This window comes from Rhizoctonia solani, chromosome 10 (assembly GCF_016906535.1).
Source record: "Rhizoctonia solani chromosome 10, complete sequence".
Lineage (NCBI taxonomy): Eukaryota > Fungi > Basidiomycota > Agaricomycetes > Cantharellales > Ceratobasidiaceae > Rhizoctonia > Rhizoctonia solani.
In genome coordinates, this window is record NC_057379.1 from 788843 (window position 1) to 810173 (window position 21331).

At 44.0% G+C, this 21331-nt stretch overlaps 9 protein-coding genes across 9 annotated transcripts; 5 read left to right on the forward strand and 4 right to left on the reverse strand.

Moving 5' to 3' along the window:
- Positions 1-16: 16 nt before the first annotated feature.
- RhiXN_08429 (uncharacterized protein) lies at positions 17-563 on the forward strand (the record flags this gene model as incomplete). Its single annotated transcript, XM_043328245.1, has 2 exons — positions 17-192; positions 224-563. 2 exons carry the CDS (start codon positions 17-19, stop codon positions 561-563), a joined length of 516 nt encoding a protein of 171 aa, XP_043183630.1.
- A 932-nt stretch (positions 564-1495) lies between these two features.
- RhiXN_08430 (tigger transposable element derived-like protein) lies at positions 1496-2190 on the reverse strand (the record flags this gene model as incomplete). The annotated part of the gene is made up of 3 exons (XM_043328246.1): positions 1496-1616; positions 1837-1995; positions 2048-2190. 3 exons carry the CDS (start codon positions 2188-2190, stop codon positions 1496-1498), a joined length of 423 nt encoding a protein of 140 aa, XP_043183631.1.
- A 3519-nt stretch (positions 2191-5709) lies between these two features.
- Positions 5710-7755, forward strand: RhiXN_08431 (uncharacterized protein; the record flags this gene model as incomplete). The annotated part of the gene is made up of 4 exons (XM_043328247.1): positions 5710-5788; positions 5845-6061; positions 7282-7426; positions 7459-7755. 4 exons carry the CDS (start codon positions 5710-5712, stop codon positions 7753-7755), a joined length of 738 nt encoding a protein of 245 aa, XP_043183632.1.
- A 95-nt stretch (positions 7756-7850) lies between these two features.
- On the forward strand, positions 7851-9209 carry RhiXN_08432 (Retrotransposon gag protein; the record flags this gene model as incomplete). The annotated part of the gene is made up of 3 exons (XM_043328248.1): positions 7851-8251; positions 8308-8852; positions 8911-9209. 3 exons carry the CDS (start codon positions 7851-7853, stop codon positions 9207-9209), a joined length of 1245 nt encoding a protein of 414 aa, XP_043183633.1.
- A 165-nt stretch (positions 9210-9374) lies between these two features.
- On the forward strand, positions 9375-11426 carry RhiXN_08433 (Retrotransposable element Tf2 protein; the record flags this gene model as incomplete). Its single annotated transcript, XM_043328249.1, has 5 exons — positions 9375-9592; positions 9715-10047; positions 10106-10361; positions 10453-10728; positions 10758-11426. 5 exons carry the CDS (start codon positions 9375-9377, stop codon positions 11424-11426), a joined length of 1752 nt encoding a protein of 583 aa, XP_043183634.1.
- Positions 11427-11602: 176 nt separating this feature from the next.
- On the forward strand, positions 11603-12655 carry RhiXN_08434 (Retrotransposable element Tf2 protein; the record flags this gene model as incomplete). The annotated part of the gene is made up of 3 exons (XM_043328250.1): positions 11603-11976; positions 12029-12212; positions 12260-12655. The coding sequence occupies 3 exons, from the start codon at positions 11603-11605 to the stop codon at positions 12653-12655; spliced, it is 954 nt and encodes a 317-aa protein (XP_043183635.1).
- A 1366-nt stretch (positions 12656-14021) lies between these two features.
- RhiXN_08435 (Retrotransposable element Tf2 protein) lies at positions 14022-17057 on the reverse strand (the record flags this gene model as incomplete). Its single annotated transcript, XM_043328251.1, has 2 exons — positions 14022-16632; positions 16660-17057. 2 exons carry the CDS (start codon positions 17055-17057, stop codon positions 14022-14024), a joined length of 3009 nt encoding a protein of 1002 aa, XP_043183636.1.
- A 404-nt stretch (positions 17058-17461) lies between these two features.
- On the reverse strand, positions 17462-18874 carry RhiXN_08436 (Retrotransposon gag protein; the record flags this gene model as incomplete). The annotated part of the gene is made up of 1 exon (XM_043328252.1): positions 17462-18874. The coding sequence occupies one exon, from the start codon at positions 18872-18874 to the stop codon at positions 17462-17464; it is 1413 nt and encodes a 470-aa protein (XP_043183637.1).
- A 97-nt stretch (positions 18875-18971) lies between these two features.
- RhiXN_08437 (uncharacterized protein) lies at positions 18972-20929 on the reverse strand (the record flags this gene model as incomplete). Its single annotated transcript, XM_043328253.1, has 2 exons — positions 18972-19494; positions 20682-20929. 2 exons carry the CDS (start codon positions 20927-20929, stop codon positions 18972-18974), a joined length of 771 nt encoding a protein of 256 aa, XP_043183638.1.
- Positions 20930-21331: the final 402 nt, after the last annotated feature.

The window sequence follows — 21331 nt, forward strand, 5'->3', positions numbered from 1 at the left end:
TCTCGTGTTCAACAAAATGCGGCGTTATCGTACCATCAAATTAGAACCTGATCGAACCACACACGTCCCTAATCTAAGACCCGATCCTCAATGTGTGCGATACGCGTTTCCTAGAATTTGCCTGGAATCAGCCCAGACAGAAATAAGCCAATCAGCGTCGCTATTATTACTCACACCCGTCACTATGCCTGTGTACGTCATCCCAAGTCGAGTACCTGTGCAGCGATGCAGACAACTTGCGCTTGCGGGGCCTGGCGGTACGTTATGGCTCCACTGGCGATCGAATGCGATGTTCTGCTCCTCATCTTCCTATCAAGGTACAACTATCCACCACCATCATTATCGTGGATGTGCGTCTCGGATATGGGACAGCTCGCGTGCTTGAGATCATGATCCGCGGGCCCGATCCCACATGGCCTGTCGCGGGCGCTAACGAACCTCGCGCACGACTCTTCATGCCATCAATGACCGAGCTCCTTGGTACCCTGGACGATATTCACGCTATTCCCGGACCACTACTTTTGTTCGAAACCACGAGCTCTAGTCCTGTTCGCCCAGAGTGATATGTCGGACCACGTCATAATTGCTCTTCATATCCTGTCATACATGCCCACTCTGGTTGTCCCAGCCACGCTCAGGGAGACATACCTTGTGGTTTATCCTTCCCGTGGCTATCTACTAGTACATAACCGTTATCTACGCTCCTCCCACTTTGCATCTCAACTACACATACACAGACAACATCCGTTCGGCAAAGGTTGCGTCACAGTTATTGCTGCACACGGACGAGCAATCCGATCACTCACTCGCAAATGCCAACGAAATGCATATTCTGTCTCAAATGATATCCACATCCACATTCCCTCTCAGAAATAGTAAACCATCCCCAAACCCCGTCTGATCTCACTCCCCGGACCGGGACAATGGGGGGACGATCAAATAGACTGCAACTCGCTCTATTGACGCGTACAGACACACAACCCTTGGGCGGCGCCCCTTTTCGTCTTCTCGGGGCACAGCCTGGTTTTCCCGGACGACGGGACGGGGACGACGAGTATCATTTTCTTATACAGTAGTACCCCTTGACTTGCATATTGATGGTTGTGAAACTGGCATTTTTGACACCGGACTTTGGGCTGTCCGAGCACCGCCCTCCAAATATGTACATCGCGAGAGCACGAAGAGCTTCCAGATTTGTAAGCTAGGGTGGTTTTTTTAGCTTCTGGGTCACATAGACGGGATTTGGCCACCCGAGGGCATATATCTATGATATACAGGAAAATATATACACAGAGTAAGAATACATGCGAGTGAAAATTTTCTAATACTGCCAACCAGCCTGGTCTGGTGAAAATTCAAGCGTCGGAAATCATCAGCGCCCCAGGCGTCGATGTCTTCATCTTCGACGTGGTTTCCCGTTCGGTACTCACGGTCAGCGATGATCTGCTCCACAATTTCTAGATCTGTCCACTCGTGCTCGGTTGGCGGGGTTTCGTCAAACACCGAGAGCATTTCGTGAAACAGACTGAGCAAGGTGAGGAAGGCCAGCAGCCTGTTCCAGAAGCGCTGTCTCGAGTTCCAACGTTGTATTTGGGTGACTATCCAACACTCCTGGGCTATAGTATTCAATAAACAAAAGGTGTTGGGAGGGACAAATCCCCGTATGTCGCCAGCAATTGACTATCGTTGAGGAGTCACCATGGCCCAGGCTCTATCCGCTAGTTCCATCGCTTGTAGTTGACTGATATTATAAATATCAGCAATCGAGTGTTCGTCACGAGCAATGGCAAGACGAATAAACTCGTTTATACATTGCCTTGAAGCATCGAATAATACCTGCGTCCATTGGCTGAACCCATGCCGTCAGATTTGGCGTAAGGAATTCGATACGGATGTTTGAGTAGTGTGTTACGTGTGTTTGTGATGGCGCATTGTCGCATAATAACAAAATATGCCGCCTGGTGTTGCATATCAGCGTTAAGCTCGGTTAAGAATCTGCACAGTTAAAGTGAGAAGGATAATCGTAAATTGTATCAAGTGCACTTACATGTTCCAAATTGGGCTGGTCATCCAAGCCTTGGTATTCCAGAAGTAATTGTATCCCATATCGGAGCCGTGGGAGCCATTGAAGCATCGAGGACGACATGCACGACCAATGATCAAAGGAACTCGTTTGTCTGAGCCATCCATATTCGCACAAAACGCGTAGGTAATTCGAGTCTTGTCTGACTTGACTCCGACATTTGACGGGTAGCATAACCACGGCTTGGAACAAGACGAAAGAACAGGCCAGTCTCATCAATATTGTAGATATCCCATGGGGCATAGAGGGAAAGAATTTCACGTAAGCGAATTCTTTCACCCTCAATATGTACTGGAGATGCAGAGGCAGCATCTCCGTGGAATGTAAACGAGGAAAGCCCCAATCGAGTTTGAAACGGTCCAACCAGCCATGAGAAAAGTTTAGCTGAGTATCCAAATAGCCTAGCATCTGACAAAAGTAGCGCCCCTTGGCGCATATAACCTCCCCAGTAAGACGAACGTTCTGATGTACCTGAATGATCCACTGCGTAAGCGCCAAATCAACCTCCGGGGAGGGTAACAACAGATGTCCGCTTTTGAGACATCCTATTACCATCAGTAGCTACATATTCCCAAATATGTCTCCTGCTGGAGCAGACGTGAGATAGTTGATTGGTGGAGAGTTGAGTATCCAGTTTGATGGAGATACAAGACCATAGACTGTTGGGTAAGCTTAGATTTGTTGAGATGATAAAAGTCTAGTATATAAATCTTGTCATAATAAGTGAGGTGTTGCCTTTTCGGAGCCCGCACAGCGTTGGCAACTGAGAAGTCTCTGGCGATGACCTCGAGCACGCTAGAAACAGTTCTGAGTAAGTGCATATATGCGCTAAATCACCCCACCTTGGCACGCGGAGGATGATATATACCCTCTGGATCAAGAAACGAAGTCATAGAAAATTACGGAGAGTGGTTTAATGACAAAATATCATTATTTTCCTTAAATACAGCATAATGGCAGTGACAATACAACAAAAAATACATAATATCCATTCGCGTTACCTTTGGCCGGTGAGTGGCTATGCTGCAGTAGCGGGGTGGCTGTGCATAACGGAAAGCGGGTGGCAGAAAGCGCAACTGCTGAGATCCCGGCGTTTCCGGTGAAACTCACGTCATTTATGCAAGTAGAGGGGATGCAAGTCAAGGGGGTACTACTGTACAGTAGAACCTGAGAATTTGTATAACGTTAATTCGTATAAAAGCGGCCTAAATAGGCAATGGGCTTCCCATCAATTATTGGAAATTGTGCCACCCAAAAAGCTGAATGCTGAGTGAGCCTCACCAACACCTTACAAACCAAGTGGCTTGAGTCATAACCACAGCCAAAATATTTGGCGATTGTGCGCATATAAGGGGTGAAAACGCATGCAAGCTTGTATTCTACCCTTCAAACACAGTTTGGCTTATTCATGATTGCCCTACTCGATCTACTTAGCAGCCAACAACCAGTCCTTGCTGGAACTACGTACCCTTCCGCCCGTGAGTTCATAGATGTGGATCAGCACATTGAGACCGGGCCCCACCCTTGGAAGAGGCCATGCTGATGAGATTAGGCAGTCTTACAAGCATATTCTGTGATGAGGATGTACTTGTCTATTTTATCTTTTATCTATGTTGCTTCTGCAGTACCCCCAGTGATTGCTTTTCCGCTCATTTGTACATGTTGTGAACTCTCTGTCAATCCGTATAATTGTCCTATTTCCAATTTCCCAAATGTATACAAATTCTCAGGTTCTACTGTATGGTTAGGTAAACGGACACTAAATGACAATTTGTTTGTGGGTTCTCGTGATGGGAGAAACGGGACTGGCCCGGATGTCCAAGGGCCCGGTCCGGGAGTGGCGTGGAATGGTTAGCTAGGTTGGTACAATGGCCAACGGAACTGAGCTGGGGCTTATTGAGCGCCACTCGGAGGCGGGTGCTCTTGTGACCCAGTTTGCAGGCCATCTCTCATTGGCAGCTTGCTGGAATACAGGGCTCACAAGACTAGCGTTTAGATTGAGTAATTACACACGAGTTTGCATTTCTTCTTTCTTCTTGGCGTCAATCCTATTGCACAAACACAAAACCATCATTGAACCATAAATATGTCACAGTAATGAGGAACAAGTTGAAATTCAAATTTTACCAAGAGCTAGCTTGACCGGTTCAACTTCAAACGCCTAGTTTGGTCAAAAGTAAAATATTCCTCAGTGTGGCACCAAGTACGTTTCAGTGCAAAAATTTACATACCGACTGCCTCTTTGGTTGTGATGTGAGAGCAGGAAGAAGTAGAATCAAACCTCTTGGTTCATCCAATTCACTCTCAAACGCAAACATATAGATATTGACTACTGCCTATCTAGCAAGCCCTGCTCTGTGGGTCTCATGTCAATTAGATGCGCATGACCAGGGGCTGTATATATCTTGTGACCACAGTATTGCATAGGATATTGTTGAGAACAAATGCATACACCTTACTACTATTTATGTACTTTTCCTTGAATATGAGCTTGAACGAGAATAACAAACCAACTCCAAGACCACTCTTGCTCTTTTGCAACCCTTATATTTATGCGTACAAGGAAGCGAAATTTATGATTAGTAAATGTGATATAAGTAAAACTGCCAGGCCCGGCGTGAGGTTTCAATTATTGTCCACTTGTAAATACAAACGTTGATGGCAACTGTGTTGCCAAGACAATGACAATCTGTAAAACACTCAATTGTTGTGGTTCGAAAGTAAAGACAGGTTTTTAGCGAATCCCCCCCCCCCGGGACCTTATAAGGTCAACGGGATTCATACATGAGTAAGCGGAACAAGCCAAATGAGTATATAGTTAGAAATCAGACACAAACAATGAAGAGAGCAAGGGAGTTGAAATGGTCAATTGAGTGGGCGCGGCCAGCTCAATATGTGAAGGGCTAGCATAAAAATGCAATTAATGTACAAATATTGCACACCCTTACACCCGGGAAGGTACCAATGTCCAGGGTCATTATGGTAACGCAAACCAGTTCAAGGAACGGTAGCAATATATTGAACTAGGCCCCATTGACATTGGGGTCATACCATCGAGCTGGCTTGGGCAAATGGGTCAAGCCCGGGCATATGCGTTGGTCGAATATTAAATATTGACTTGGTGTGCGCAACAAGGTAGGCAACATTGCAATACGGAGCAGGAATCAAATAAATTAGAGTAGTAGAGTAAACGGTACGATCTTCTGGGACTCATATTGTGCCACATAGAGGAGAAGGGCAATGGATGTATGAGTGTTATAATACCAGTAACTGTGTTACTATAATATGAAATTCTAGATGTGTTACCCAGCAAACCTTGGCCACATTGGCCTGTTTAAGTTTTGCGGTCCCACAGATTTGTATTAAACTATTAAAACTGCACATAAAGAGAAACGGGTCAAGCACCCAAGAGAAGCACTTGGTTTATCATCAACGACCAGCATCTATACTTGACATATTGAAGATCCTACTTAATAGGGTACCGTAGAAATCCAAAGATACCTACATAAATAGTTACTTATTTATGCTGGTTTACATGTAAGAAAGGAGGGGCGGGTTTTGGCCTGTAAGTTACTCGATTATGTAATGATACATGGAGTTGAAATGCTTGAATATTACCAAGTTAAATGCACCTGATCAAGGCCAGCAGAAGACCAGCACCTCATTCACATGACACAGATCAAGCAGCACTATCTACGATTGCGGGTATGATCATTCCAGCCTCATTATAAGAGATACTAACAATCTCTGCTTCAACTTAGAGCAATTCAACGGAGGTAACCACCAACAGTTTGCTACCGCAACTTCCAACCTCCTGAAGCAATGTGAGGCGCAGCCAAGCAAGTGCACTGGGTTCAGCGCTCCAGGGGTTGAAGTCAAGACTCAAGAAGCTGCTACAGCTGCTACAACCAACAGCGAAGATCCAGCGGTAGTGGAGCTCTTGGATGAGGCCGATTGTCCTGGACACGGTCATGACCAGTAAGTGGTTGCATGCTGGCCCAAGCCCAAATTTGGGGGGTAGCAGGTGTAATCATGGGTTGTCAGCAGAGGAATAATAGGGCTCTATGGCTTAGTGGTCAAGCTGGTTCAATTCCGGCTAGTTATTTTCCTCTGTTTATGACACTTGTAGAACTTGGAAGGACACCAGTTCTATCCCACCATGGGAAAAACTTTTCACAGGGGCGCTGCCCACCCAAAAAAGGGGGGTGTCATGACCTTCATTGGCATGACATGATTTTTTACTATTTTTCTATCTTTTTTCTGAGACAGTTTCCTTTTTTGGTATATATTTATGACTCATCAAGGTCACGTGACATATTGATATATGATGTGAAATTGTAAATGACTCACTATTTTACTGTTGTTTTTGATGTGGCTTTCTTCATGTATATAAACCAGGTCAAGTCGCCGCTTAAACAGCAAGACTTGACCTCTTCGTCAATTCACTGAGCTCTTACCTATCCCTCTGCCCTGCTCCCTTGTTGAGCATTAGTGCACTTACTTAACATCAATTGCCAGGCCATTGTTGCCCTCTACCCTAATCCATACCCCTTGGGCCCTTGTTGCCCCTCTACCTGTTTCAGTCCATTGGTGATAGGGCCACGGACTTAAAGCCCCTTGCACCTAGGTCCGAGCTTAGTCGTGACACTAGGTCAAGTCTTGTTACTCGTACTCTTGTCAACAAACAAGAACTGCGCTTAGATAAGCACAAAGCCTGAAACGGCATCACATCGTAGCCCCTGTGTAATAATCAAAGACAGGAATACAAGTGCCAGTAAGGTTGCGGGATAGCCCTTTGCCAGCAATTGTCCGCATACCAGGGTGTCCGCACCTTTAGTCCTCTGTTAGTCAGCTGAACCTCCGCTTACTAAAAACCTGACGCATCACATCGTAGCCCCTGTGTAATAATCAAAGACAGGAATACAAGTGCCAGTAAGGTTGCGGGATAGCCCTTTGCCAGCAATTGTCCGCATACCAGGGTGTCCGCACCTTTAGTCATACGCTGTTAGTCAGCTGAACCTCCGCTTACAAAACCTGACTAATCATCACGCTCGTACACAGCTGTTGATATTAGAAAAGGATAGTTTAACGCTAGTGGGAAGGCAAACAGTTAGTAATTAGCACTATAAATCCGTTATTACCTATCTGATCGAGTACCGATTTATATTGGGAACGCACTCTAGTGTTTGATTTTTTAGATCTTATCCTTCGCCATCTTTTGGCCCTACTCCATTGTCACCCGCTACCTCTACCTTGAAAAAACTCAGCGACATCAACCACGTTCTAGTTGGTCGCATCAACAACCTCGAAGAACATATTGCTCGCATTGAAGAACCAGGGCTCGTCCAAACCATAGCCCATATTAACATCACAAGTCGTTTGCAGAGCGCCTTAATAATATCTACGAGGCAGATCTTCAGGAACAAAGGAACCTTATTACCAATCTTGAAGCCCATAACCGCAACCTTGCTCTTACCATTGAAGAGCAAGAACGACTTATTGAGGAAAGGGACCGCCTTCTTGTTGAAAAGGAGCTTGAGCTAGATAACTTCCACTGCTCTATTCAGGATATCACCCAAGACGGAAAGGGTCGAATCCATTATTACAAAGAATATGAGTTTTTCGCAGTCTCATATGACAATGCCTGGCTTGGGCGCAATGGGAGAGACTAATTGACTTCTCCCCAATTCAATCAGGATGGTCTGCTCCATCCTCTCGTACACATACTCCTGCTCCTGCGGCTGTGCCGCCTCATGTTTATTCTCCCATGTCTTTTGATCAAATGTCAGATCGCGAACTCCTTGATATGGTAGCCCAGAATATGATCATTTTGAAAAAAGAATTTTCCCAACTACAAGGGGCTTACGAAGCCCAAAGTGATCAATTAGCATTGTTAAGGGCGGAACTTGAGGAACATTGCAACCAGTCACGTAACCAACATGTGTTTTATTCAAATCAAATTCAAGGAGCCGCGGCCTCCATTCAGGTTGTGCAAGATCAATTGCTCCATATGTCTAATGCTTGCCCTACAGCCCCACCTCCACCTCCTCGAAGTTTGCCAAGCCCAATAAGTTCAATGGCAAAAAGAAGACGCCCTCAATTTCATCATTGCCTGTCAAGCTTATATAAGGGCAAAAGGGGCCAACCAATCCCACAAAGAAAAATCTTGTGGGTTACATCATATTTTGAAGGAGCAGCTGAGGACTGGGTTCGTCCATATAAAGAAAGAAAGTGTTCAGGGGAGAAGCAGTCCCTCTGTTGGAGGATATCGATACTTTTTGGGCTGAGTTCACTAAGCATTATGTGGATACTAACCGCGATGAAAAATATTGCCAAAAATGGAACAACTTGCGGCAGAAGGCTTCAGTCCAGGAGTACACTCAAGAATTTCAACAGTACTCCGTATCCTTGGGTTATAGCAACGAGACACTGCGCAATAAGTACTATGATGGACTCAAAAATGACATCAAGGACATTATGTTATCTACCATGTTCCAATGGCGTCGTGCTACCGCTCAACAAGTTTATGACAAAGCGGAAGAGATTGCCAACCATATTGAATCCACTTGTCTGTCCAATCCATCGGTCTCTACTACTCGTACCACTTCCTCTACTGTTCCCACCTCCACTTCTACTTCCAATCCCACTCCTGCTTGCACTCGTCTCAACGTTGGGGACAATGTTTACATGATTGATCCCACCACTTGTCGCGCGAAAAAAAGGCGCTATCACTTCTATTGTTCGAACAACCTCCGGCAACATGCCAAACGTCAGGTGGAATGGGGAAACAAAAGATACCATGATACCATTCCCCTCCCTTAAAAAAGATGAACGTCCTGCTGCCGCCGCACCTGTCAAATCTATAATTGCCCCCACTCCCATCTTAGCCTCGAATTCTAAAGGTCCAGGCCCTATGGATCTTGATGGAAGGGGTTTTGCTAATCTCACTTGTCATGTGTGCGGTGGTAAAGGTCATTTTGCGCGAAACTGTCCCTCCAAGCCCATGTCTGGACATGTGGCTAATGTTGAATGGTCATGGGAAAGGCCAAAGGAAGAGAGTCGTATCGAAGTTGTTTCAGATGAAGAAGAATTGGGAAAAGGAAAGCCAAGGCCGACTAAGGAGTAAGGCACTTGGCTGTATGCTTGCGGATTTGCATCATGAGAATAATGATTTTGAAATACTTTCCTTATGTAATACTTCTCAAATATATGCATCGTTCTCTGCAAATCCGTGCAAAACTCCTAAATCCCAAAAATCTAGTTTTTGGCTAAGCCTTTTCAGGGAAAAGCCATGATTGATTCCGGAGCTACGTCGTGCTTCATCCACCCTCTTTTGGTAGAAACTTATCGACTTCCTACCTACCTTCATCCAATTCCTAAAAAGCTCCGCGTTATTGATGGCCAAGAAATTGATTCTGGCCAAATCACTCATTTCACTCGCTTCAAATGCACTATTGGTAACCATACCAAAGAACTAGAATGCCATATTTCAAATATTGGCAATCATCAGTTAGTTTTAGGAATGTCATGGCTAAAGAAGCATAACCCCCAGATATCATGGGAAAAACATACCCTTGTCTTTAATTCGTTATACTGCTCCAATAATTGCCTACCCGTACCTGCTGTTTTAGAACTCAAGCAGTAGAAGAAATCCCTACTCCCTACCAAGAATTCTCTAGAGTATTTTCGGAGGAAGAATCATCCAAATTGCCACCCCACCGTCCTTATGATATTGCTATTGAGTTGCTTCCTGATGCAAAACCCCGACATGGCCCCATTTATAGCCTAGGCCCAAGGGAGGATGCCGAACTCAAGGAAACTATTGAAAAACAACTCAAGGCCGGATTGATTCGACCCTCAAAGTCTCCCATGGCTTCTCCAATCTTATTTGTCAAGAAAAAGAATGGAAAATTACGCATGTGTGTGGACTACCGGCGCTTGAATAGCATGACCAAGAAGAACGCGTACCCTTTACCCTTGCCACAATCTTATCAAGAAGTTACAAGGTGCCAAGATCTTTAGTAAATTTGATCTTAAGTCAGGTTACAATTTAGTCCGAATTAAAGAAGGTGACGAATGGAAGACGGCCTTCAAAACAAAATACGGACTATTCGAATACTTGGTTATGCCCTTTGGTTTGACAAATGCACCGGCGTCTTTTCAAGACATGATGAACAAAATTTTCCGAGACCTTTTGGACGTATATGTCATCATTTACTTGGACGATATTCTAGTCTTCTCCCTGAATGAAAAGGATCATGAAACCCATGTGCGAGAGGTACTGAAAAGGCTACAGGATAATGACCTTTTTTGCAATATGAGAAATGCCATTTCCACGTCAAGAAGATTGATTATCTAGGAATATTGAGAAATGCCATTTCCACGTCAAGAAGATTGATTATCTAGGGTTTATCATATCGGAATTTGGTATAGAAGTTGATCAATCTAAGGTCACAGACGCCCTGAACTGGTCGACACCTAAGAATGTCAAAAACATCCAAGAATTCTTAGGATTTGTGAACTTCTATAGACGGTTTATCCCTAATTTTGGCAACATGGCACGGCCTTTGTATAATTTGCTCAAGAAAGACAGTCAATGGAAATGGGAACAAGCAGAACAGCAATCCTTTGACGGCCTTAAAAATGTCTTACCTCAGCACCCTTGCTTTTACAGCCTGACACCACAAGACAATTTTATGTAGAATGCAACGCATCGGACTATGCCACTGGAGCAATACTATCTCAGCGTAATCCTGAAGGGAAACTAGCCCCCGTAGCCTATCTATCAAAATCCCTATCCCCAGCCGAAAAAAACTACGACATCTTTGACAAAGAATTACTGGCAGTCATTAGGGCATTTAAGGAATGGCGTCATTTACTGGAAGGGTCAGAATTACCAGTCCAAGTTCTAACAGATCATAAGAATTTGGAGTATTTCTCTACGTCACAATCCTTGAACAAACGTCAAATCCGATGGGCAAATTTCCTAGTAGACTACAATTTCCAGATTACCTACAGACCTGGGGCACAGAACAAAAAGGCGGATATTCTCTCTAGACGCTATGATTTAATACCCCTTGAAGGGGGGGTAGAGAACCAGGTTCTCCTAAAACCGGAACTTTTCATCGCATCTATTACCCCAGATCAGGAAATCAACGATCTGATTGGTGAAGCAATCTATGAGGATGAACGTCTTAAAGAAATCTTGTACAAGCTCCAGAACAAAAATAAAGTAGTTGACTGGGAATTAAAGGAAGGATTACTATGGTTTCAAGGGAAATATTTGTTCCAAAGGATGACACTATTAGGAACCTTATCTTGGAATCTAGGCATGACGCTTTAGCAGCAGGGCATCCAGGACAGGCCAGGACATTAGAACTTGTTTCCAGGAAAAATTTGTCATTCTTATGTCAGCCATTGCGAAACCTGCATCAGGTCCAAACCAACAAACCAAGTATCTGTAGGATTACTAAAACCATTGCAAATTCCTGAACGTCCTGGGAAGACATAGCCTATGACATGATTGTGGGACTACCGGTTTCAGAAGGCTTTGATGCCATACTTACTGTCATTGACCGATTCTCAAAAATGGTCCACTTTATTCCTACCCAATCCACGGCGTTGGCTATTGATATTGCCAACCTCTTCATCACGTATATATGGAAATTACACGGCCTCCCTAGAAGTACGGTTTCAGACAGAGGTCCTACATTTAATGCCAAGTTCATTCGTCATCTGTATAAAAGGTTGGACATTAAACCCACATACTCTACAGCCTACCATCCGCAAACAGATGGACAGACAGAACGAATACAAAGGGAGGCTGAAATCTTTATCCGTATGTTCGGAAATCACCGCCAATCAGACTGGGTATCCCTACTTCCTTTGGCCAAGTTTGCCCTCAATAATCTAAAACAAACTTCTACGGGCAAATCTCCATTCCAGATATGTTACGCTTAAATCCCCGATTCTCTGTAGGTCAAAAACAGATGAATCAGTACCCAATGCAGATGAACACGCGGAGTTCTTAGAACAAGGCTACGATGAAGTCAAGGCAGCATTGTCCCTGTCACAAGAAAGGATGAAACACTTCTATGATCAACATCACAGAAAAGAAGAAGAAATTCAAGTAGGAGACAAAGCCTGGCTGAGCCATCAAAATATATCTACAGACAGACCCTCAATGAAACTCAGCCACAAAAAATTAGGACCCTACTTAGTAATCAAAAGAATAGGATCACACGCATACAAACTTCAATTACCCCAACTATGCGCATACATCCTGTGTTCCATATCAATCTTCTTACTAAATTTCATCCTGACCCTCATGGTCGCGACCCTCCCCAACCTGCACCCATTGTCACAGAAGAAGGAGAGGAGGAATATGAGGTTGAAAAAATCTTGGATAGTAAATGGAAAGGACGCGGGAAAACAAGGAAACTTTGGTATCTGATTAAGTGGAAGGGATACGACAAGGGAAGCAATTCTTGGGAACCAATCGATAATGTGGCCAATGCCAAGGAAGCAAAAGAAGAGTTCCATAAGGAGTACCCTGATGCAGTTGGAGCTTGAAGAGGGGGTAATGTCATGACCTTCATTGGCATGACATGATTTTTTACTATTTTTCTATCTTTTTTCTGAGACAGTTTCCTTTTTGGTATATATTTATGACTCATCAAGGTCACGTGACATATTTGATATATGATGTGAATTGTAAATGACTCACTATTTAGTACTGTTGTTTTTGATGTGGCTTTCTTCATGTATATAAACCAGGTCAAGTCGCCGCTTAAACAGCAAGACTTGACCTCTTTGTCAATTCACCTGAGCTCTTACCTATCCCTCTGCCCTGCTCCCTTGTTGAGCATTAGTGCACTTACTTAAACATCAATTGCCAGGCCATTGTTGCCCTCTACCCTAATCCATACCCCTTGGGCCCTTGTCGCCCCTCTACCTGTTTCATAGTCCATTGGTGATAGGGCCACGGACTTAAAGCCCCCTTGCACCATAGGTCCAAGCTTAGTCGTGACAGGGGGCAGTGTCCTGGACACGGTCACATGACCAGTACAAGTGGTTGCATGCTGGCCCAAGCCCAAATTTGGGGGGTAGCAGGTGTAATCATGGGTTGTCAGCAGAGGAATAATAGGGCTCTATGGCTTAGTGGTCAAGCTGGTTCAATTCCAGCTAGTTCTATTTTCCTCTGTTTATGACACCAATAAATGGGAGGAGGAATGGGAGCTTGACGCCGTTATTGAACAACCGGGACCCGGTTCAAAGTACTCATTTGAGATTGGGGAGTCGGATGGCATTGATTTAAGCTCACCGGTGTTACTGGACCTACTCAGTGATGACCCGGTCAAGGGTGTTGATATTGGGTCAGCTGGCAAGAGGAAAGAAGCGCAAAAGAGTGAGCAAGAGAACTTAGTTGTCTCTTTGTTGAAGTTTCAGTTTTAGATTCTCTCTGTTCCTTACAACTTGGGTATGTGTCACGACTAAGCTCGGACCTATGATACAAGTAGGCTTAAAGTCCGTGGCCCTATCACCAATGGACTATGAGAACAAGAGGGGCGACAAAGGCCCAGGGGGTATGATTTAGGGTAGAGGGCAACAAAGGCCTGGTAGGTGATGCTTAAGTAAAGTGCACTAGGCTCAACAAGGGAGCAGGGCAATGGGTAGGTAAGAACTCAGGTGGATTGACGAAGAGGTCAAGTCTTGCTGTTTAGCGGCGACTTGACCTGGCTTATATACATGAGGAAAGCCACATCAAAAACAACAGTACTAAATAGTGAGTCATTTACAATTTCACATCATATATCAAATATATCACGTGATCTTGATGAGTCATAAATATATACCAAAAAGGAAACTGTCTCAGAAAAAAGGTAGAAAATAGTAAAAATCATGTCATGCCAATGAAGGTCATGACATCACCCCCTCTTCAAGCTCCAACTGCGTCAGGATGTTCCTTGTGAAATTCTTCTAGGATTTCTTGAGCATTTCCCACATTGTCTATTGGCTCCCATGAATTACTTCCTTCATCATATCCTTTCCATTTGACCAGGTACCATAACTTCTTTGTTTTCCCTCGTCCTTTCCATTTGCTATCTAGGATTTTTTCTACTTCGTATTCCTCTTCACCTTCTTCTGTGATGATTGGTGCAGGTTGAGGAGGATCACGTCCGTGAGGATTGGGGTGGAACTTTGTTAGAAGGTTGATATGAAAGACTGGGTGTATGCGCATAGTATGGGGTAGTTGTAATTTATACGCATGCAAACCAATTTTTTCAATTACTAAGTAGGGTCCTAACTTTTTATGGCTGAGTTTAATGGACGGTCTGTCGGTGGATATATTTTGATGGCTTAACCAGACCTTATCTCCTACTTGAATTTCTTCTTCCTCTCTGTGACGTTGGTTGTAGAAATGTTTCATCCTTTCTTGTGACAATGAGAGTGCTGCTTTGACTTCATCGTAGCCTTTTTCTAGGAATTCTGCATGTTTGTCTGCATTGGGAACGGATTCATCTGATTTTTGGCCCACAGAGAATCGTGGATTTACTCCGTAACATATTTGGAAAGGGGATTTACCCGTGGAAGATTGCTTTAAGTTATTAAGGGCAAACTTGGCTATAGGGAGTAATGATACCCAGTCTGATTGTCGGTGATTCCCAAACATTTGAATGAAGATTTCAGCCTCTCTTTGTATCTGTTCTGTCTGTCCATCTGTTTGCGGATGGTAGGCTGTAGAGTATGTGGGCTTGATGTCCAGCCTTTTATATAAGTGACGAATGAACTTGGCATTAAAAGTGGGACCTCTATCTGAGACTGTACTCCTAGGTAGACCGTGTAATTTCCATACGTATGTGATGAACAAATTGGCAATGTTGATAGCAGACGCCGTGGATTGAGTGGGAATGAAATGTACCATTTTTGAGAACCGGTCAATGACAGTGAGGATAGCGTCAAACCCTTCTGATACTGGTAATCCTACAATCATATTGTATGCTATATCTTCCCAAGGACGTTCAGGAATTTGTAATGGCTTTAATAGACCTATAGGTACTTGATTTGTAGGTTTGGACCAAATGCAGGTTTCACAATGGTTGACATAAGAGTTGACAAATTTCTTTAGGGAAGGCCAGTAATAATTTCGGGAGACAAGTTCCAATGTTCTGGCCTGTCCTGGATGCCCTGCTGCTAAAGCGTCATGTCTGGACTCTAGAATAAGGTTCCTGATAGTCTCATCCTTAGGTACAAATATTTTCCCTTGAAACCATAGTAATCCTTCTTTTAACTCCCAGTCAACTACTTTATTCTTGTTCTGGAGCTTGTACAAGATCTCTTTAAGACGCTCATCCTCATAGATTGCTTCACCAATCAGGTCGTTAATTTCCTGATCTGGGGTGATTGATGAGATGAAAAGTTCTGGTTTCAAGAGAACTTGGTTCTCTACCCCCCCTTCAAGGGGTACTAGATCATAGCGTCTAGAGAGGATATCTGCCTTCTTATTTTGTGCTCCTGGTCTGTAGATGATTTGGAAATTGTAGTCTACTAGGAAATTTGCCCATCGAATTTGACGTTTGTTCAGGGATTGTGATGTAGAGAAATACTCCAAATTCTTATGATCTGTTAGAACTTGAACTGGTAACTCTGATCCTTCCAGTAAATGGCGCCATTCTTTAAATGCCCTAATGACTGCCAATAGTTCCTTGTCAAAAATGTTGTAATTCTTTTCAGCAGGGGACAGTGACTTGGATAGATAGGCTACTGGAGCTAGTTTCCCTTCAGGGTTGCGTTGGGATAATATAGCTCCAGTGGCATAGTCCGATGCATCGCATTCTATGTAGAACTGTTTTGTTGTATCCGGCTGTAGGAGTAGTGGCGCTGAAGTGAGGCGTTTCTTTAAACTGTCAAAGGATTGTTGTTCCGCCAATTCCCATTTCCATAGGCTGTCCTTTTTGAGCAAATTGTATAGGGGTCGTGCCAAGTTACCAAAATTGGGGATAAATTGTCTATAAAAGTTCACAAATCCTAAGAATTCTTGGATGTTTTTGACATTCTTAGGTGTTGACCAATTCATGGCATCTGTGACTTTAGATTGGTCGACTTCTATACCAAATTCCAATATAATGAACCCTAGATAGTCGATCTTCTTGACATGGAAGTGGCATTTTTCAATATTACAAAAGAGGTCATTGTCCTGTAGCCTCTTTAGCACTTTGCGCACATGAATTTCATGATCTTTCTCGTTCAAGGAGAAGACTAGGATATCGTCCAGGTATATGATGACATAAACATCCAGAAGATCCCTGAATATTTTGTTCATCATATCTTGAAAAGCCGCTGGCGCATTTGTTAACCCAAAGGGCATAACCAAGTACTCAAATAATCCGTATTTTGTTTTAAAGGCTGTTTTCCATTCGTCGCCTTCTTTAATTCGGACTAAGTTATATCCTGCCCTGAGATCAAATTTACTAAAAATCTTAGCGCCTTGTAGTTTTTCAATAAGATTCTGTGGCAAGGGTAGGGGATAGGCGTTCTTCTTGGTCATGCTGTTCAGTCGTCAATAATCTACGCACATGCGTAATTTCCCGTTTTTCTTCTTGACAAATAATATGGGGGAAGCCATGGGAGATTTAGACGGGCGGATCAAGCCTGCCTTCAGTTGCTTTTCAATGGTTTCCCTGAGTTCCACATCTTCCCTTGGGCCTAGGCTGTAGATGGGACCATGTCGGGGTTTTGCGTCGGGGAGTAGTTCAATGGCGATGTTGTAAGGACAATGGGGTGGTAATTTTGACGATTCCTCTTCTGAGAATACTCTAGCAAATTCTTGATAAGGGACAGGAATTTCTTCCACTGCTTTGAGCTCTAAAACAGCAGGTGTGGCTAAACAGTTGTTGGAACAATATAGAGAATTAAAAACAAGTGTATGTTTTTCCCACAAAATTTGGGGATTGTGTTTTTTCAACCATGACATTCCTAAAACTAATTGGTGATTGCCAATATTGGAAATATGGCATTCTAGTTCTTCGGTGTGATTGCCAATGGTACATTTAAACCGAGTAAAATGAGTGATTTGACCAGAATCAATTTCTCGGCCATCAATAACGCGTAGTTTCTTGGGGATTGGATGTATATAGGTTGGAAGTCGATAGGTTTCTACTAAAAGAGGGTGGATGAAGCAGGAAGTTGCCCCAGAATCAATCATGGCTTTTCCTTGAAACGGTTTAGCCAAAAAACTTGATTTTTGGGATTTGGGAGTCTCACACGGATTTGCAGTAAACGACGCATATATTTGAGGTGAATTACATAAAGAAAGAATTTCTAGGTTGTTGTTTACATGATGCAAATCTGCTAGCATACAGCCAAGTGCCTTACTCCTTAATCGGCCTTGGCTTTCCCTTTTCCCGACTCTTCCTCATCAGAGACAACCTCAATTTGATTTTCTTCCTTGGGCCTTTCCCAAGACCATTCGATATCAGCCACATGTCCAGACATGGGCTTAGAGGGACAATTGCGCGCAAAATGGCCTTTACCTCCGCATACATGGCAGGTGAGATTTGCAAAGCCCCTTCCATCAAGGTCCATAGGACCTGGACCTTTAGAGCTTGAGGCCAAAACAGGTGTGGGAGCAATGATTGGTTTGATGGGGGCGGCTGCAGCAGGGCGTTCGTCCTTTTTGAGAGATGGGAATGGGATCATTGTATCCTTTGTTTCCCCATTCCACCTGACATTGGGCATATTGCCAGAAGTTGTTTGTACAATTGAAGTAATAGCGCCTTTCTTGGCGCGACGAGTAGTGGGATCAATCATATATACATTATCTCCCACATTTAGACGTGTACGAGTGGGAGTGGGGTTGGAACTGGAAGTGGGGACGGCAGAGGAAGGGGCACGAATAGTAGGGACCGACGGATTGGATAGGCGAGTGGATTCAATATGGTTTGCAATTTCCTCTGCCTTATCATAGACCTGTTGGGCCGTAGCACAACGCCATTGGAACATCGTGGATAGCATAATGTCCTTGATGTCATTTTTGAGGCCGTCGTAGTACTTGTCACGTAAGGTTTCGTCACTGTAGCCCAAGGACACTGAATACTGCTGAAATTCACAAGTGTATTCTTGAACTGAAGCTTTCTGTCGTAGATTATTCCATTTTTGACGGTACTTTTCATCACGGTTTGTGTCCACGTAATGCTTAGTAAATTCGGCCCAAAACACATCAACATTTTCCAAAAGTGGAACCGCCTCTCCCCTAAATACCTTCCTTTCCTTATATGGGCGAACCCAATCTTCTGCTGCACCTTCAAAATACAATGTTATCCACAAGATTTTCTCCTCGTGAGATCTATTGGCTCCTTTTGCCCTTATATAGGCTTGACATGCAATAATGAAATTAAGGGCGTCTTCTTTTTTGCCACTAAACTTATTTGGCTTGGCAAATTTCAAATCGGAATTAGAAGATGTAGGGGCAGGTGGGGGATTGATAGTGGTGGCAGTGCCAGAAGGTGGAGGCGGTGGGGGTGGAACTGTGGAACGAGAGGAGGATTGGTGAAGAAGCTGGTCTTGTACGGCCTGGATGGAAGTAGCCGCCCCTTGAATTTGGTTTGAATAAAAAATATGTTGATTGCGCGATTGATCGCAATGTTCTTCAAGTTCCGCCCTTAGTAACGCTATTTGGTCATGTTGCGCTTCATAGGCGCCTTGTAATTGTGAGAATTCCTTTTTTAAAATAATCATATTTTGGGCAACCATATCAAGCACTTCGCGATCTGACATCTGACTAAAGGACATGGGGGAATATACATGTGGTGGCTCAGCCACAGGAGCAGGAGTATGGGTACGAGAAGATGGGGCAGACCACCCCGATTGGATTTGGGGGGAAATCAGATTAGTCTCTCCCATTGCGCCCAAGCCAGGCGTTATCATATGAGACTGCAAAAAACTCATATTCTTTGTAGTAGTGGATTCTCCCTTTTCCGTCTTGGGTGATATCCTGAATGGAGCAATGGAAATTATCTAGCTCAAGTTCCTTTTCAACTAAAAGGCGATCCCTTTCCTTGATAAGGCGTTCCTGCTCTTCAATGGTAAGGGCAAGATCGCGGTTATGTGCTTCGAGGTTGGCAATAAGGTTCCTTTGTTCTTGAAGATCTGTCTTGTAGATATTATTGAGACGCTCTGCAAATGACTTATGATGTTTGATATGGGCTATAGCTTGGACTAGCCCTGGTTCTTCAATGCAAGCAATATGTTCTTCAAGATTGTTGATGCGACCAACTAAAATGTGGTTGATGTTGCTGATGGTTTTCTCGAGGTAGAGATAGCGGGTGACGATGGAGTAAGGCCAAAAGATGGCAAAGAGGATAAGGTCTAGAAAGTCAAACACTAGGATGCGTTCCCAATATAGATTGGTACTCGGTCAGATAGATAATCAACGGATTTATAGTTCAAACTACTAACTGTTTGCCTTCCCACTAGCGTTAAACAATCCTTCTACTAAATCAACAGCTGTGTACAAGCGTGATATTAGTCAGGTTTTTTGTAAGCGGAGGTTCAGCTGACTAACAGCGTATGACTAAAGGTGCGGACACCCTGGTATGCGGACGATTGCTAGCAAGGGGCTATCCCGCGGTCTTACTGCTACTCGTATTCCTGTCTTTGATTATTACACAGGGGCTACGATGCAATAGCTATTCAGACGTTGGTGCTTATCCAAGCGTAGGTCTCGTTTGTTGACAAGAGTACAAGTGAGAAAGACTTGACCTAGTGTCACGACTAAGCTTGGACCTATGATACAAGTAGGCTTAAAGTCCGTGGCCCTATCACCAATGGACTATGAGAACAAGAGGGGCGACAAAGGCCCAGGGGGTATGATTTAGGGTAGAGGGCAACAAAGGCCTGGTAGGTGATGCTTAAGTAAAGTGCACTAGGCTCAACAAGGGAGCAGGGCAATGGGTAGGTAAGAACTCAGGTGGATTGACGAAGAGGTCAAGTCTTGCTGTTTAGCGGCGACTTGACCTGGCTTATATACATGAGGAAAGCCACATCAAAAACAACAGTACTAAATAGTGAGTCATTTACAATTTCACATCATATATCAAATATATCACGTGATCTTGATGAGTCATAAATATATACCAAAAAAGGAAACTGTCTCAGAAAAAAGGTAGAAAATAGTAAAAAATCATGTCATGCCAATGAAGGTCATGACAGTATGGTATGCGTTTACTTGCTTAAAGTAATGAATACATTTGAATCTATTGTATATTTGTCATACATGCAATACACGTGACCCAGGAGTAAGAGGACCCCCAATTACCCCGGTGGAGGCGTCTTCCCAAATCCGGCTGTCTACTAGTGTTCATATCCGGAAGCTTTTTGGCGGCTGCTCATATGACTCATGTCCGGAACCCAAAGATGCCTCGGACCCCAAACCATCGATGTCCGGAAGTTGAATGATGCCTTGGGCCGTATGCGCCCAGCGCTTAAATGGATTTATCTATACATATATATATATATATTTCTTTTACAATCCTCCCCAGTTTTTGAGCCCACTTGCGGTATACCAGCCTTCTCCAGCTTGGGTAACAGCCTAACTAACTAATCTCTCTCCTTGATAATGTGGCGATCCTCTGACTCCAAATCCTTGGTTTGCAAGGCCGGCGTGTTTACGAAGCCAACACACATCAAGAGCGCATTTGTTGGTACAAGTTGGTAGTAAGGGATCTCCATTGGCCAACCAAGGTGTATAGCACAGTACTTGGCCCGCAATCCAACCTTCTGATAGGTTTGGACAGCAACATATGAGATGTGGCCAAGATGGGTAGTCTGGGGGACCCATAGGTTCATCCCATTATATCCGCCCTCCTTGATGTATATATCTGGGATTTTGAACTCAAAATGGGAGGTGAAAACAATAAATTCAATTTACAGTAGTAAATAAAATAGGCCAATATACTGGGAACGCGACCTGGCTCACGAGTTGAACACCATTACATTTGAATTAGCTCTGTATAACAGCGTTAGCACCCGGAAAAACAATTACCCGGAGGAAGGACCCACGTGATGTCCGGAAGCCGAAGATGCCTTGGCCCACGGCGACCCCGTCATATCCGGAATTGCACGATGCCTACCCCCCTCCAACCATGGCCTCATGTCCGGAAAAAATGATGCCTCACCCCTCCCGCCCACTAGGACCCATGTCCGGAAGCCGAAGACGCCTCCACCGGGATAATTGGGGGTCCTGGAGTA